At 46.2% G+C, this 16,442-nt stretch overlaps 1 protein-coding gene across 5 annotated transcripts in view; it reads right to left on the bottom strand.

Annotated features, from left to right (window-relative positions):
* Positions 1-327: 327 nt before the first annotated feature.
* Positions 328-16,442, bottom strand: part of RGMB (repulsive guidance molecule BMP co-receptor b) — a 45,823-nt gene continuing 29,708 nt past the window's right edge. For all 5 annotated transcript variants that reach the window (XM_083577011.1, XM_083577013.1, XM_083577014.1 and 2 more), the window contains one exon: positions 328-4,434. In XM_083577011.1, coding sequence (XP_083433137.1) covers positions 3,769-4,434 — 666 coding nt within the window. In that variant the 3' untranslated portion in view covers positions 328-3,768. The remainder of the gene's footprint in view (positions 4,435-16,442) is intronic.

The following is a 16,442-nucleotide window of genomic DNA, read 5'->3' as shown; positions in this document are numbered from 1 at the left end:
TTTACCTTACTGGGAAAGGCCATAGTGCAGCAGCAGAGAACACCTGAACAAAAAACAGGTCCAAATCCCTGGGATCACAAGACCCATTGAGATCCTGTGCCAATGTAGACAGTGTGGAACAAAACTGCCCTATGCCTTGGCTCAGGATAAGGCTGCATCCCATCTTCTTAACACGCAGGAGGGCGGAAATTGCCCTGGCACAATGGAGCTGGCGCTAGAAAAAACCCTTGTAGCCCAGCCGCATCACAGAGCTTATGAGCATTACCCGTCGTCTCGCATGTCATATGCTGGCGTCCACCAGGGGTCAGTAAAACCACATTACAAACATTCCACAACATGGTATGTAGCTTTATTCTATCATAATAATTTAAAAGTATTTGTACACTGTATGGTCACTTTGTTTTTCTTTGTTTTTACACAAATGTATACTTATTCGTATATCCATGAACCACATCTAAAAGGGGCTTTGCAAAGACTGGGCACACTGTGGGTTCTCTTTCTTTCTTTCTAGCATAAAAATAAGTTTGAAGCCTTCAGGGAGAGAGAGAGACAGCCAGCCGTTTGGAGTGTCTGTGAAAACTAGTGTTCCTTCTAAGCGCAAGCTGTCCCCAGACACCACTCACTCGCTTCAAACTATCCATATGTTTGGCATTAACCAAAGCTCTCTTGACTGTGATGGACTTCAAGAGCCAACATGTGCAAATAACATTTTCTCAAGAAATCCCACAGCAGGAACAAGAAAGAAAGAAAAGAGAAGAAAAACCCCACACACTCCAGGTTCTAACATTTCTGAAATATTACTTATCTCTGGACTTTATGATTTAGATATTAGTGTACATAGATACTCGCGGGGCTTTGGGAACACAGGAAATTAGCTAGCACACAGCTGCTCTTTACGATGGGCTCACACAGCAGTTACACCTCTAAGCTTGTCTATCGGGCTTCTTCCACTTGGCACACAAAAAAACGGGAAAATCCAACTATTCTAAGACCATCAATGCTTCTCTCAAGACAAGATTCAGGGGGAGGGGGAGGAGGAGGTTTTGCTTCAAATTCTGTGCTGCCCTAATCAACAAAAAATAAAAGGACAGCTTTACACAAAATTGCCGTTTTAAAACCATTCTGGCAGTGGGAGAAAAGAGGACTAAGCGGCAAATTCAGCGCTATACTCCCAAGCGCCAGCCCAATTCATTTACAGAGTGGCCAGCATTTTCACCTCGCCTAGGAACTTTTCTGAAAGCATTTCCAACTTTTCCCACAATTATAAAAAAAAGGATGTGAATATTCTTCTCCCAAAACCGATCAGGATTCCCACGAAGGGAACCAAATATTATGAAGCTTTTGTTTGGCTTTATTTCAGTACTTCTTACTTCCTGAACTGGTCCTGCAATGCAGGCCAATTTTATTATGGCCACGTTTTAGATTTGAGGCAAATCTAAAAAGGAGCATCATTTCCAAGGGCATCAGTAGGTTCACAGCTCATTCTGCTGAACAAATGGCATTTAGCCTCGTCCCAACGAGGCAATCCACACCTGTATCCCCTAGTCTAACCCAACATGGCTCCCTCCCAGTGTTGCTGACTACAACTCTCATCCCTTTGTCATTGCCATCTGTGTTTCAGACTGAGGAAATCTGGCCCTGAGACAAGTGGCCCAGGACCCCAAAAGCCAAAGAAACAGGTGGATGGAGCCACAGGTCGTTGTTAGGTTGCACCTCTGGGTACTCCAGTTAAAATGGCCTGGGCAAAATTCTTCATGTTCATCTAGGACCAGGTTCTTTTGCCAAAAATTATCCAGAAGCAAAAATTGTCAGGAGTTCGGAAGTTTGTTTCTTTTGAAAAAAAATATTTCAAGAAGTTTCAGCTAAGCCCTAGCTCTGTACCTTCCTTTACTTAGCAATTTCAGCTACCCCTCTGCTCACTAAATCTGGAATGAGGTTGGCACTTCGATGCTATGCGAGTTTTGCTACCCGCCTAGATGCCAACCTAGAGCTCAAAGATTCTCCCAAGTGTCCCACTGGGATTTCATAGGTAAAAAGGGAGAGGGGGGAAGTACTCTTAGCTTCCTCACCCCCAGGATGATCAAGAGAGCATAGGGGGTAGGGAAAACGTTGGCAGAGAGCCTTTTGAAAAAGAGCTGGGTGTAGGTCCAACTGCAGCTGCAATATGCCACAGGGTCCTCTAGCAAAACACAGGAGTGGGAATTGAGCCTCTAAACATGAAATGTGTATATGACTGCCTGCGCCGTATGAAAGGAATGATCTTGAGGCACCTCAAAAACTTAAACATGACGTACACTTTCGTAGCTGCACCCCGAGACAGAAAAGCTGCGGTTCTCCAGTTGTTGTTGCAATGTCATCCGCTTCTGCCAGCATGGCCGACGTCGGGAATGGTGGGAGGTAGAATCCAGAGATGTTTAAGGTGGACTGCGGCTTCGTGGGTTACCGCTTGCATCACCAATCTGGTAAAATCAGTCAGATCTTTAAAGGTGCCTCAATGTCTGAATTTTGTAACAGAAGAAGCTACTGCAGTTTAGCAAGTTGCAAACAAAAAACTAGATCTGGGAATGATGACCAGGCAACCTTTGAGCAAATTCTCCTGTTGACTTAGGCTGTTCAGGCTCCAAATGTAAAATATAGGCCGGCACAGCAAGCTTTTTGGACCAAACTGTGGGGGTTCCCTTATTTTCTCCTTTTTTAGACAAACACCTAAGTCAGAATTCTAAAAGGTTTATCTCCAAAGCTTTGGGGTTGTTGTTTTTTGTAGTTGTTGCAAAAAACTTATTTAGGTAGGCTGAAGGTGCCTACATTTTGGGGGGGGGGCAAGGAGGAGAGAGAGAAATCAGACATGATTAACCCAGTGAGGCCTACCACTATCATAGGGAACACACTTAATACAAACCACTTGAAGATATCCATATAATCGATATATATTAAGAGACCAAGCCCCAAAAACCTCAGCGAGTTTTGGGTTTCACACGTGTACGTTTGGGAAGGAGACAGAGACACCGTTTTCTACGTTCGTGCCCTTCATGACCCGAGGCGAGAAATGCATTTTGCACTTGGCGAGTCAATACCCGAGCACAAAATACCACCTCCCCATCACACACAAGAAAGCAGTCCTCAGGAGAAGGGGGTGGGAAACATCTGCATCAGGAATGATGCAGCAAGGGGCGGTTCCAATTGTGAGGATCAATATCAAATGACCTTTTTGTTCTTATGGAACACAGGCTGGCTACTGGCCCAGGGTCCAAAAGGAAGAATTAGCTCATCCCAGGCCTGCACCTATTTTCCCCCCTCCAGCCAACTTCTTGGGTTTGCCTCAAAAGGCGAAGCAGAGAGAGGAGGGGGAAAGGACCGCAGAAGCTCGTGAGTTCAGCTAGGTAATACTTAGAGGGAGCACTGGGTATGATATATGTACACGTGGCTAAATGCTTTACATATTACCTAGATACACATAAATATTCAATATATAAAAAATAAAGTGCTTTCTATCGGGTCCTGATGAAAGGACATTATAAAACATTTCACCAACTGCAAAGCAAAAAATTATTACAATCAAAAAAAGAATATTACATCCAACGTACATGAGGAAAGAAAAACTAACACAATATGTACAATCCGCTGGGCGTCCCAGGAGGAGGGGGTGGGAAAGGCGGAAGCATCCCTTCATATACATGGTATATACATATATAATCTTTAAGTCAATATATTATGACAATATATATTTTTAAACCTTTGTTCTCGGGGATGGGGGAACCCAACACAACCCTACAAAAACACAACAAGCATCAAGCACACGAGTCCAAGACTAAGACACAAAAGCTGCTGCCCTTGGCCAGCCGCCCCGTTGTCGGGGAAAATGTGCCACCGCTCCTTCCTGGGGTGCAGAGCCTCGACGTCTTGCAAGGCACTGTGGGCAGCTGCCGTGAAGTTGGCATCGCCGGTGGTCAGCAAATCGAACACGCAAGAGTAAAAATAGATGTCTTTCAGAAGCATCTTCTCGTGGCATTTGGCAGTGGCGCTCTCCAAGGTATACACAGACCGGGTCTGGCTAGAAGCGCCCGGAGGGAGAAGCTGCCCCATCACGGGCAAAGGGAGGTGCCCGCTGTCGTCGATTCGCTCACTGGAGGGGCAGCCGTTCACACAGAGCTGTAGGTCTTGGCTCTCTTCATAAGCCATGGCGAGCTCTTCCGGCATGCGAATGGCGAGCGTTAGGTAGCGGCCCAGCTGGCGCACAAAGACCGTGGTCCCAATGTACCGGGCGTGCATCTCCACATACTTGCCGCTCACTCGCTCCACGATGTGCAAGCTCTTGGTGTCGCCGTCGCCACCGCTGGTCGTGCCGTCGACAAAGGCGGCAGGCAAGTCGTCAGTCACGGCCTGGTACACTTTCTGATCTGTGCAGTCTTGGTAAGATTTGAAGATGATGGTGATCTGCAGAAGGAAAGGGAAGCCAAGAAGAGGAGATTAGAGCAGGGAATGACACGACACACCTCTCAGCTACGTGCAGCTGTTTAAATTCCACTCAAAAAGACTCCATTCACTGCCGGGCACCAAATTCAACACCCGCTAGGATGCTACCATTAGCACAGTCCAATTATCAGCATGCAACATTCAATGAAACAGAAACCAACCTTTGCCCCAAAGTAGTCTTGGAGCATCACAAAATGGTGTATCTGAATTGTATGTCACGGTGCAAACAACATCTTCTACCAGCGTTTCTCAAACTTGGGTCTCCAGCTGTTTTTGGACTACAACTCCCATCATTCCTAGCTAGCAGGAGCAGTGGCCAGGGATGATGTGATTTGTAGTCCCACAACAGCAGGAGACCCAAGTTTGAAAAACACTTTCAGATTATCCTTTCCCCCAACCTGATGCCTTCCAGATTTTTTGGACCGCAGACACCAAATGTCCTAAATTCTAGAAATCACAAGCAGGTTAACATTCAACCTTTCTAAAGGTTCACCCCCAGAGCTTGGGCTTCCTACTCCAAGACGGAGCAGTTCATGAGGGAAAGAAGAATTAGCAACTCTCTGTATTGTTAAGTTCTAGCTGAATTGCCAGTTAACGGACCGAGGGTGTGCTCAAACTCCAGAACTATTGAACGATACTTTTACAGAATGATAAAAAGGGGGTTTTATGCCACAGTAAAGATAGCATGAAATAAATGTGCATTAGTGGGCTTGTAGTGAAGACAAACTCCTCAGGCTTCGCTACAGGCCAAGGAGTCTGCTGCAGGAAAAACAACACCCCTTCAGAGTGGCCAAAAGAGTTTGGGGACATTGAGGGATGAAGCAGCAAGTTTTTTTCTGAGGGCAACCACCTGTCCCATGCTAAGCAACCAAGAAAGATTCACTGCAATGATTGTGAGACAGGCTCCCCTGCTCCCCCGAGACCCATAAATGGTTCCATGAAGAACTTTCTGGCTGTAAAAGCTGTTCAGTGGTAGAATGGTCTCCCTCGGGAAGCTGTGGGCGATTTCCATCCTTGGAGGTTTTTAAGCAGCGGTTGGAGGGGCTTCTGTTTTAACTACTTTAGCTGAGATTCCTGCCATGACCCTCACGGGCCAAGACCACATAACACCGGTCTTGAAAGACCTACATTGGCTCCCAGTACATTTCCAAGCACAATTCAAAGTGTGGGTGCTGACCTTTAAAGCCCTAAACGGCCTCGGTCCAGTATATCTGAAGGAGTGTCTCCACCCCTATCATTCTACCCGGACACTGAGGTCCAGCGCCAAGGGCCTTCTGGCAGCTCCCTCATTGCGAGAAGCAAAGCTACAGGGAACCAGGCAGAGGGCCTTCTCGGTAGTTGCGCCTGCCCTGTGGAACGCCCTCCCATCAGATGGCAAAGAGATAAACAACTACCTGACATTTAGAAGACATCTGAAGGCAGCTCTGTTCAGGAAAAAATTTGATGTGTGACATTTTAATGTATTTTTAATCTTTGTTGGAAGCCGCCCAGAGTGGCTGGGGAAACCCAGCCAGATGGGCGGAGTACAAATAATAAATTATTATTATTATTATTATTCCAACTCTACAATTCTACGATGCCCTCTTGTTGAGTATGAACGCATCCCTGGGGAAGTGGATTGGGAAGCTCTTAGCTCTTTGTGAAGCACTGGTTTGAATGTTAAAGCTTGGGGAAGCCTCCTTCAGGTATTCCTATGCAGACAAGTTGCCTGAACCCTGAGTTTTCACAGAGCTATGCAACAGTTAAGAACTTTAGCAGATGGTGGGGGGCCGAGAAATAATGCTTGAAGGCAAGTAACGTGTTGCACTGAAATATGCTGCCTGGAGAGAAAGAGAGAGAGACATGCAGCCCATAGGAACCCCAAGAAAAGCACTCTGAAAAACATGCAGACTTTGCAATGCCTGAGGGTCCCAGACCAGGCCTGCAGGCCTGATTTCGGCACACTGAAAGCAACAGAACTGGGGTGTGGCCAAAGTCCAGGAAGCCAAAGTTGGGGAAGGAGAAGAAACAAACCCTCCAAACTCAGAAACAGAAGCTTACAAAATGCCCTTCCACTTTTCAGCCTATGCTCATTCACAGGGGCAAAGCGATTTTCAGATCCTTCCATTGAAGCCTTTCTTATTTCTGAGGCCTTTCTTCGGCATGTTGGAGGAGTCTGGACTCAGCCTGGGCACTGGCTGTTCTCTGTTCTTGCCCTCCCCTCCTTAGCTGTCCAACATGGCTGCAGAAGACAGGACACTCCTCCTTGGGAGGGCCACAGATCTACACATGTATTCCAAGCGCAAGTTACAAAGAAATCAAGGAAAGAGGTACGCAGGAGGGCTCCCCCACCAGGGCATTAAAACAAAAGCCTTATTCCACAAAAGGCCAAATTTTCCCATTTTGCTTTCGCCACCCCATTTGTGCTACAAGGAAAGTAGGTCCTCGGCACAAGATAAATGCAAGGTTGCCTATTAGTCTGCACAACTTATCCAGACCTTTGCAGAAGACAGGACATTGAAAAAAGTGAAATGTGAAATCGCCAGCAGTGTTTTAAACACCCCTTTGCCCTGACATCCGCCCTGCCCCCCCAACCCCCTCCCTCCTCTCCACCCCAAAACACACACCCTCATTATTTTAGCACCACATGTTCCCACCGGTGCTGGGTGACTGGAATTTTCCAACGGTTTCCTTCGGTTTAATCACTTCGACGGCTATCTGCAGACCAGCTGCAGCCAAGCAATCTGTTAAATGCATAGCCGGGGGCCACAGCTGAGACCAGCGGGGGGGGGGGTTCCCCCTTTGGGGAGTGGGGGGAAGAGAGCAGTTGACTTTGAGTGTTGTCTGGATTGGAGCAAGAATTCAGCCCCTTTCTACTCCACTGGAGCAACTCGCAATCCCTCTTTTGGCATTAATCATGTTAAAGCTCCGTTTGAGAACCCTGAGGGAGGATATGCTGGAGATTGTCTCTCAGAGTAATTTGTTGTGTAGCCAACTTCTCTGCCGAGGAGTTCTCTCTGAAGAGAGAAAAAGAGCAATCTGAAAACAGCTGCTTTCCCCCAGAACAGGAAGCGGAATGATCTAGCATCTCCAAACACAAAAAGCAACATGACTTCGGGCCCTTCTCTGCAGCCACGCTAGTGCCGCTCAGCGAGGGAAAGTTAATTTTGGCAGGCCGGATGAAATAAGTGCAAGTCTGCTCACACTGAAGTGAGAGATTAGCAGGACAAATCACTTCTAATGAGAGACAGAACTCTCTCCCCCACAGCCATCTTTGCTTTGCATGTGCCATAAAATTGACACCAGCCATGATGAAAGGGAACATCTCTCTGAGAAATCACAGAAAGTAGCTTGCTATGTTTTATCAATCAGCTAGTTCTATCCTTGGCAGGAACTTGATTTACAGGTATAAGAATTTGTGGGGTGTGGGTAAAAACAGAACAAAAACCCAAACACCGTTGCTCCCAATATTAGCCTAATAGAGCTGGCATGGTGAAACTGTGACCCTCCAAGTGTTGCTAGAACACAACTCCCATCCTTCCTGACTATTGGTAATGCAGGCTTGGCCAGCAACATCACGAGGGTACCAGGTTGCAGAACGGTAGAATCATAGCATTGGAAGAGACCCTGAGGATCATCTAGTCCAGTGTTTCCCCAACTTGGCTCTCCATTTGGACTACAATTCCCATCACTCCTGACCACTGGCCCTGCTAGCTAGGGATGGTGGGAGTTGTAGTCCAGAAACAGCTGGAGACCCAAGTTGAGGAAACACCAAGTCGTCCAACATCCTGGCACCAGTCCCACTAAGTGGGGGGATGCGTGTACCATGAAAAGGACAATACAGTGGTACCTCAGGTTAAGTGGTACTTAATTCATTCCGGAGGTCCGTTCTTAACCTGAAACTGTTCTTAACCTGAAGCACCACTTTAGCTAATGGGGCCTCCTGCTGCTGCCACGCCGCTGGAGCACAATTTCTGTTCTCATCCTGAAGCAAAGTTCTTAACCCGAGGTAATTTTTCTGGGTTAGCGGAGTCTGTAACCTGAAGCGTATGTAACCTGAGGTACCACTAATAGGTCACCTGCTCTCTTTTGGTTTCTGCGTCTCCACCCCCTTGTTCAGCCTGGAAACTGAGGTCCAGCTCCGAGGGCTTTCTGGCGGTTCCCTCACTGTGAGAAGTGAGGTTACAGGGAACCAACCAGGCAGAGGGCCTTCTCAGTGGTGGTGCCCGCCCTGTGGAATGCCCTCCCATCAGATGTCAAGGAAATAAAACAACTACTTGACTTTTAGAAGACATCTGAAGGCAGCCCTGTTTAGGGAAGTTTTTAATACGTGAGGTTTTATTCTGTTTTTAATCTGTTGGGAGCTGCCCAGAGTGGCTGGGGAAACCCAGCCGGATAGGCAGGGTATAAATAATAATAAAAATATTACTACTACTACTACTACTACTACTACTACTACTATTCATGAGCTAAAGGAAAACTTTAGCCCTCCAGATGTGGCTGAACTACAACTCCCATCAACCACTGGGCCATGCTTGCTAGGACTGATGGGAGTTCAGCAACTTCAAGGAGGAGCACATGTTCCCCACTCCTGGTATGCACCAACAAATGCAAGGGTGAGAATTAAGCCTAAACAAGACCCAGGGAAGCAGAGCTTTCTCCACAGACCACTTAGCCTTGAAAAGGTGCCAAGCAATTGTCTGCCTTCCCGCTGCCCTGAGTGCAGCATTGCTCTGCAGCTGGTCTCTACAGGCCACACAACTCCTATTAAAAGACAGCAAAGTTTTCCAAAGTCTGTATTAAGTAGGGTAGTTTCTTTAAAAAAAACATGGATGCATTATGCAAGGCAATGTAAACATCTCTCTCTCAATTTAGAAACCATAATGCAATATAATCTGAAACGTATTAGTATTCTTGGCTGAGCATCCCACCTTTGGGATAAGGACCTTTTAAAAAATATATTAAACCACACATTTCGAGTTGCTGCTTTCCAGCAAGGCCAGGATCAAGCAAATAAATAATCATCTTTCACGGATTTAACTTTTCAATCAGGCGCAGAACTCCATTATTAACGGGTCTACAGAATATCCTCAAACTGCCCTAAGGTATTAGGGAGTCACAGATTGCGACTCAACTGGCTAACCATTTCTCAGCTCAAGGGCAGCATTCCCTTCTAAGCCATCTTTCAGGAGCCACATACTAGTGGACGATGGGGCCAGAGGCAAAAGTGTGGTTAAACTATGGAAATCGCTGTGATGGTCCCCAACTTGGATGGTTTTTTGAAGAGGAGCAGACAAATTCAGGAGAAGGCTAGCCAAGGCTACTAGCCATGATGCCTAGGCTGTACCTCCATGGACTGGAGAATACCATTTCTGAAAACCACAGCAGAGAAGAGTGTTCTTGTTTCCTACAAGTTGGCCACTGCAAGAACAGGATGCTGGACCAGGTGGGTCTTTGGCCTGATCCAGCAGATTCTTATGTTCTTATCATTTTTACCTTTGTACAGTACAGTGGTACCTCAGGTTAAGTACTTAATTCGTTCCGGAGGTCCGTTCTTAACCTGAAACTGTTCTTAACCTGAAGCACCACTTTAGCTAATGGAGCCTCCTGCTGCTGCTGCACCGCCGGAGCACAATTTCTGTTCTCATCCTGAAGCAAAGTTCTTAGCCCGAGGTACTATTTCTGGGTTAGCGGAGTCTTTAACCTGAAGCGTATGTAACCTGAAGCGTACGTAACCCGAGGTACCACTGTAGAGGGACGCGGGTGGTGCTGTGGGTTAAACCACTGTGCCACTTGGACTTGGCGATTGAAAGGTGGGCAGTTCGAATCCCTGCGACAGAGTGAGCGCCTGCTGCTCTGTCCCAGCTTCTGCCAACCTAGCAGTTCGAAAGCATGTCAAAGTGCAAGTAGATAAAAAGGTACCTCTGTACCTCTCTAGCAGAAAGGTAAATGGCGTTTCCGTGCACTGCTCTGGTTTCACCAGAACCGGCTTAGTCATGCTGGCCACATGACCTGGAAAAAACTGTCTGAGGAAGCGGACAAACGCCGGCTCCCTCAGCCTGTAAAGCAAGATGAGCGCCGCAACCCCAGAGTCATTCGCGACTGGACTTAATTGTCAGGGGTCCCTTTACGTTTACAGTAGACTAACTTATACACACACTCCTATCCTCTATTCAGGAAAAGAAAAGGCATTATAAGAGTTCAAGATGGCATTCTAGCCAAGCAACAACTTCTCAAGGAGGGTGCAAAGTAGGACAGGTAAGGGATATGACATATGGAGAATTCACAGGTTGGTTAGAGGGATGCATTTGGCCACCGGATCTGAGGTCTTCCATCCCTGCTTCAGGGCAATGTCCAACGTCAATCACACTCAGAATACCACCCACTGAAAACCATAGACTTAAGGCCATTCATTTCAACGGGTCTGCTCCAAGTAACATTGGACATTGTCTAGTAACCAACTGCAACATCCAATCCTATCACAATTTCTATTTCTATGCAAGGATGCTTCAGACTAGACTATAAAAACACCCTTCCCCAACACTACACCCTCAACACAATGTTGTTGGGACAACACTTTCCAGACTCCCCAGCCAGCATCACCAATTGTCAGAGATGACAGGAGTTCTAGTCATATAATGTAGTTACCTCTATTAGTTTTTAAGCGTTTTGCTAATTTTATCTGTGCTTTACAGACAGTGATTTTATGTATATTTGTTTTTTCAACAGCTTTGCGTATTTTAGCTTGGCTGTAATCTTTTTACTTAGAAAGCTTTGTGATCAAGCAGCTTATGAATCTTTCTAAATAAATAAATAGTCCAACAACATTTCAGGAGAAAAAGGCTGGTCATTTTTCCAGGGACAGTCCAGGATTTACAGAAGCCATCCCAGTTTCTGACTTGATCCTGGAATGTCCCGCTTTTATTTAGGGCGTCCCTAATTTCATCGGAGAAATGTTGGGAGGGTATGGAGTTATGCAACCGCTGAGCCAAGGAGATAAGTGACTATACAACCTTTAGAAGACATATGAAGGCAGTCCTGTATAGGGAAGTTTTCTAAATGTTTAATGTTTTATTATGTTTTCATATACAGTCAAGCATCATTTGTCGAACGTAATCCATTCCGTAGCCCATTCGGCTTCCGAAATAAACATTTCAGAGGCGTGGCTTCAGATTGGTTGCAGGAACTTCCTGCACTCAAGCGGAAGCCATGTCAGACGTTCGGCTTCCAAAAAACATTTGGAAACCAGAGCATTTACTTCGGGGTTTTCAGTGTCCGGGAGCCGAAACGTTCCAAAACGGAGGCGTTCAGGATCTGAGGTTTGACTCTACTGTATGTTGGAAGCCACCCAGAGTGGCGTGGGGCAACCCATTCAGATGGGTGGGGTATAAATATTAGTAGTAGTACTAGTAATAGAAGTAGTAGCAGTATTGAACAGGACGTTCCTATTTTCATCAGAGAAATGTTGGGAGAGTATGAAGTCTTGGCAGAGGCAGCCAGCCACTACTGCAGCAGACCCGCCGGCGAACGTGCTGTTTCGGTCTTTGCTATGAAAGAGAATCAAGGCATGATTTACTGCTCTCCAGGCAGCATTCAAAGTCCTCCAATGGTCACTAACTGCTTTCCAAATTTAGCTAGCAGGCTCCCAATGCAAGTAGGCCCAGCCCTGGATGAGCTATGCAAGCACATCCATCTTGGATGTAACTCCAATACACAGGAACTGCAAATGCATTTTTCCCCAGGATGCTAGTCTTTGACAGAGTGGGGGGGGTATCCCCTCAGGACAACCCCATCCAAGCTACAGACTAAGCTGCTGTGTCAATTACTGCCCCTTAAAGGTTGCTTCCCACACACCCCACACCAACCCACCTTCAGGAGGCTCGTGCAAATGTTTTTTTAGTCACTGAACCTCCAGACACCATCCGCATTGCTTACTTGTTTCTCTGACCTAATCCATAAACTGCAATAACTTACTCTGGCACATTTGGTCTCTTACCACACCATTTATTATTAATAGGTAATATTGTTGTGCATTTAAAACATCAATGCCTTTGTTAAACATTTCGCCTCTCTCCCCCCCACCCCACCCTGCCCCAACTCTCCTTCCGAACTACTTTGCCTCATTCATTTTTAATACTTCCATTCCACTCGATCCTCTCAGCTTACCAGTAAGGAGCACTTGCCATAAATCCCAGCTCTCCTAAGACAACCTACGCCACACAAACACCTGAGCTCTATACTTAATGCGCAAAGTTCAAAGCTCTACTTGGTGTCACCTCACTGGGTGGCGCTAAGCAACCTCACTCGCTCTCAGCCTGTCAAAGGTTACCTATGAAAGAGTGTTCAAAGCTCAGATATACAGTGGTAGCTCGGTTGTCGAACATAATGCGTTCTGGAAGACCATTCGACTCCCGAAATGTTCGACAACCAAGGCGCAATGGACGGTCAGCAAATTCCATTGAGAAAATGGAGAAATGCACCCTGGAAGCCATTCACCTTCCGAGGCGCATTTGAAAACGGAAGAATTTCCTTCCAGTTTTCGGTGTTTGAAAACCGAAACGTTCGGCTTACGAGATGCTCAAAAACCGAGGTTCCACTGTATAAGCAAATCGCCAAATGGCACCGTAAACCTTGGTTGAAGTGGCCACAATGGAACATCTAGGCACCTTTCCCACCAATGGGATTTATTTTTTATTGTTATTTTCTTTTCATTTCCATACTGCTTTATATTTTAGGGGGGGGTGGATCTCAGAAGTGGTTTACAATGCATCGAAACATCCAATAAAACAATCCAGAATCAAACAAATTCAAACTTCAAGGAAAATATTTTGGATCCTTCTCTCTAAAGGACATTTGGCTTTCCCTATATACCTACTCAATTTATAGAGCTGCCCTGGAGTAGAAGTACTCTAGGAAGTCCGTGTGGTGTAGTAGTTAGTGTGTCGGACTAGGACCTGGGAGATCAGGGTTCGAATCCCCACTCAGGCATGAAGCTCACTTGGGCCAGAGAGAAAAGCTCTATTGTGCAAGGAAAAGCTCTTGCACTGGTGGAAGGAGTTAGTTGGATATGACCCATGTACGTTCCTATTGCACGGGTTCAAATTTAAAACTGGATACTGGGACACCAATTCAGCATCCCATAACCCCCAATTTCCACTGAAGAGTTTCTAGGCCTCATGGGTTTCAAAAAAATGTTTTGATAATACAGAGGCAACAGGTGGGTCTGTGCATGATTCCTAGGAGCCAGAGATTGAAGCTCCAGTGCCCCACGGAGCACATTGTCCCTGCACATCAGTAGGCGAATCAGACTATAAATTACAGAAATTTTCCATAAATTTGCTTATGTTTACATAATCCATGCAAGCCAACAGTCTCAACACCGGTGTTTGGCTTCTAAAAAAATAAAACACACAAGTTGTCCTGGTGAAAGTTTTTGTTTTCCTGTGCTCTTAGGAAACTGCCATTTTCATGGGCACCAGCTGCCCAGTTTGAGACCCGCCTCCAAGGTACATCAACATCTTTTAAGTCCCAGCTCCTATTTTCCACTGAGGAAGAACATCAGGCAGCAGGAAGGAACCGTGCCCATTAGAACAGGGAGTGCTGGCCTAGATGGGCTAATTGCCTACCTCAATATAAGGCAACCTCTCACAACTACAATCAAGGAGACATTAGCTCTGAAGAGCAATGACCGAGAAGCTCCTGAGTACATTTACGAGCGCCCGGATCTTACGAGCAAGACATAGGCTGCGTACAAAACCACACCTTCAATGCACAACGCTTCTCCCAAAGAATCTTGGGAAGTGTAGCTTACCCCCAGTGTTATAATTCCCAGCGCTCTTAAGCTACAGTTCCCAAGATTCTTCGGATGAAACTCATGTGCTTTAAAAATGTACACAGCCCTAGAAATCCTCCCCTGTTCTGCCGCCAGCAAGATCTCCTTGTTGTCAGGTCCCTCCCTGGAAGGCTTGATGTTTGCTTGGGGAAGACTCAGGGCTGATAAGACCAACCTAATAATAATAATTTATTAATTATACTCCCACCCATCTGGCCAGGCCTCCCCAGCCACTCTGGGTGGCTCCCAACAGAATATTAAAAACATGATAAAACATCAATCATTAAAAACTTCCCTAAACAGGGCTGCCTTCAGATGTTTTCTAGAAGTCAGGTAGTGGTTTATTTCCTTGACATCTGATGGGAGGGCGTTCCACAGGGAGGGCGCCACTACTGAGAAGGCCCTCTGCCTAAGTTTTTCCAGGCATCCTCTCAGCCAGTCTTTCTCAACCTGTGGGTCCCCAGATGTTGTTGAACTACAACACCCATCACCCCTAGCTAGCAAGGCCAGAGCTCAGGGATGATGGGAGTTGTAGTCCAACAACATCTGGGGACCCACAGGTTGAGAACCGCTGCCTAAGCCATAGCAAAGAGCCAGCAGCACCTCGCCTATCGCTACAGAAAGGTAAGTTTGCGCTCAAACTTGAAAAGAGAGAGGCAGCCATCTCATGCACCTGCTATGGGGCAGAATGAGGGCAGAGTGACCTGCTGCTCTGAGATGCAGCGTAGGATATTGTCCCATCAAAAGTAAAGTAAGTAAAGTAAAAGACCCCTAGAAGGTTAACTCCGGTCAAAGGCGACTATGGAGTTGTGGTGCCCATCTCGCTTCAAGCCAAGGGTTTGTCCAAAGACAGCTTTCCGGGTCATGTGGCTAGCATGACTAAACTGCTTCTGGCGCAACAGAACACCGTGATGGAAACCAGAGCGCATGGAAGCACCGTTTACCTTCCCGCTGCAGTGGTACCTATTTATCTACTTGCACTGATGTGCCTTCAAACTGCTAGGTTGGCAGGAGCTGGGACAGAGCAACGGGAGCTCACCCTGTCACAGGGATTCGAACTGCTGACCTGATCAGCAAGCCCAAGAGGCTCAGTGATTTAGACCACAGTGACACCCTATTGTCCCATCAACAGTATCAAAAATCCACCACTAGCCTGCTCTGCTTTTATATGAAGAACAAGATGGGGTAAGAGTTATATTGTCCTCTGACCCAGACAACCATATGCATTCAAATGGTTCTGTGCACAAGGCCTAAATCCAGGTGCATTTTCTAACTACAGAGGTAGATAAGAAATGCAAATTCCTTTTCATGCTGATGAACACAAAGGTGTTTCCTTGCCGTACCCAAGAAGGCCTACTGTATATTTTACTGTACCAAATTCTCTTCCGGAAATGTGGCTGGCATGCAAGTCAAAGGCAATCCCAAAACAGGTCTGTCTAGCTAGCATATCTATCTATCTTTTCAAAGGCACAGTTGTCATGTAGGCTGCTGAAATGGCACTCTGACTCAACAGGAGGCCCACATATGACTTTTTGTGTGTGTGTTTTTACTCCTTGCATTTTCTGACAGATATTTTTGAAAAAGATGCCTGTGGCCCAATGCCATTTTTGAAGTACAGAACCTATGGGTGTTACTTACCAGAACAGATGGCTACCTGGATTTACCTGAAATAAGCAATCTCTTGAGAAGAGCAAAAAGTGAGGAAGGATGGAAAAGAACAAGATCCCATCAAGATATGGTAGTGACTCACTGCACACAGGTGCGAGCAGTTACAAAACTGGCATTTCAAATGACACCAAGAAACTAGACAACCAATCTGTTGTTTTTTTCTTCAAGGAAGTGAAACCAACATAAGGACAGAGAAGGTAACCCTGAGGTCAAACTTATTTTCTTATTTTGTCAGTGCCAGCGTTCTCCCTCCTTGTTCTTTTGCTACCTATTTATGTTGATTCCAGGTGAATCTAATCAATTTGAACCATCTGTTAACTTCGTCAGAGCAATGCTGGAAAGCAGGTCAGAGAGATCTAGTGCTCTGCCCTATAGTTTTCAAGAAGTCTGGATTACAATGCTGCCAAGTAGAGATCTTGCTGGGTTCACCTGCGGCATAGACAGCAGCAATTCAAGCTTTTGGGGAGACAGCTCAACCTTTCCCCTCAAA

This window comes from Podarcis filfolensis (genome assembly GCF_964270895.1).
Source record: "Podarcis filfolensis genome assembly, chromosome: 11".
In the NCBI taxonomy this organism is placed as follows: Eukaryota; Metazoa; Chordata; class Lepidosauria; order Squamata; family Lacertidae; genus Podarcis; species Podarcis filfolensis.
The sequence above is the reverse complement of the archived record's forward strand: the minus strand, read 5'-3'. Positions and strand labels throughout refer to the sequence as shown.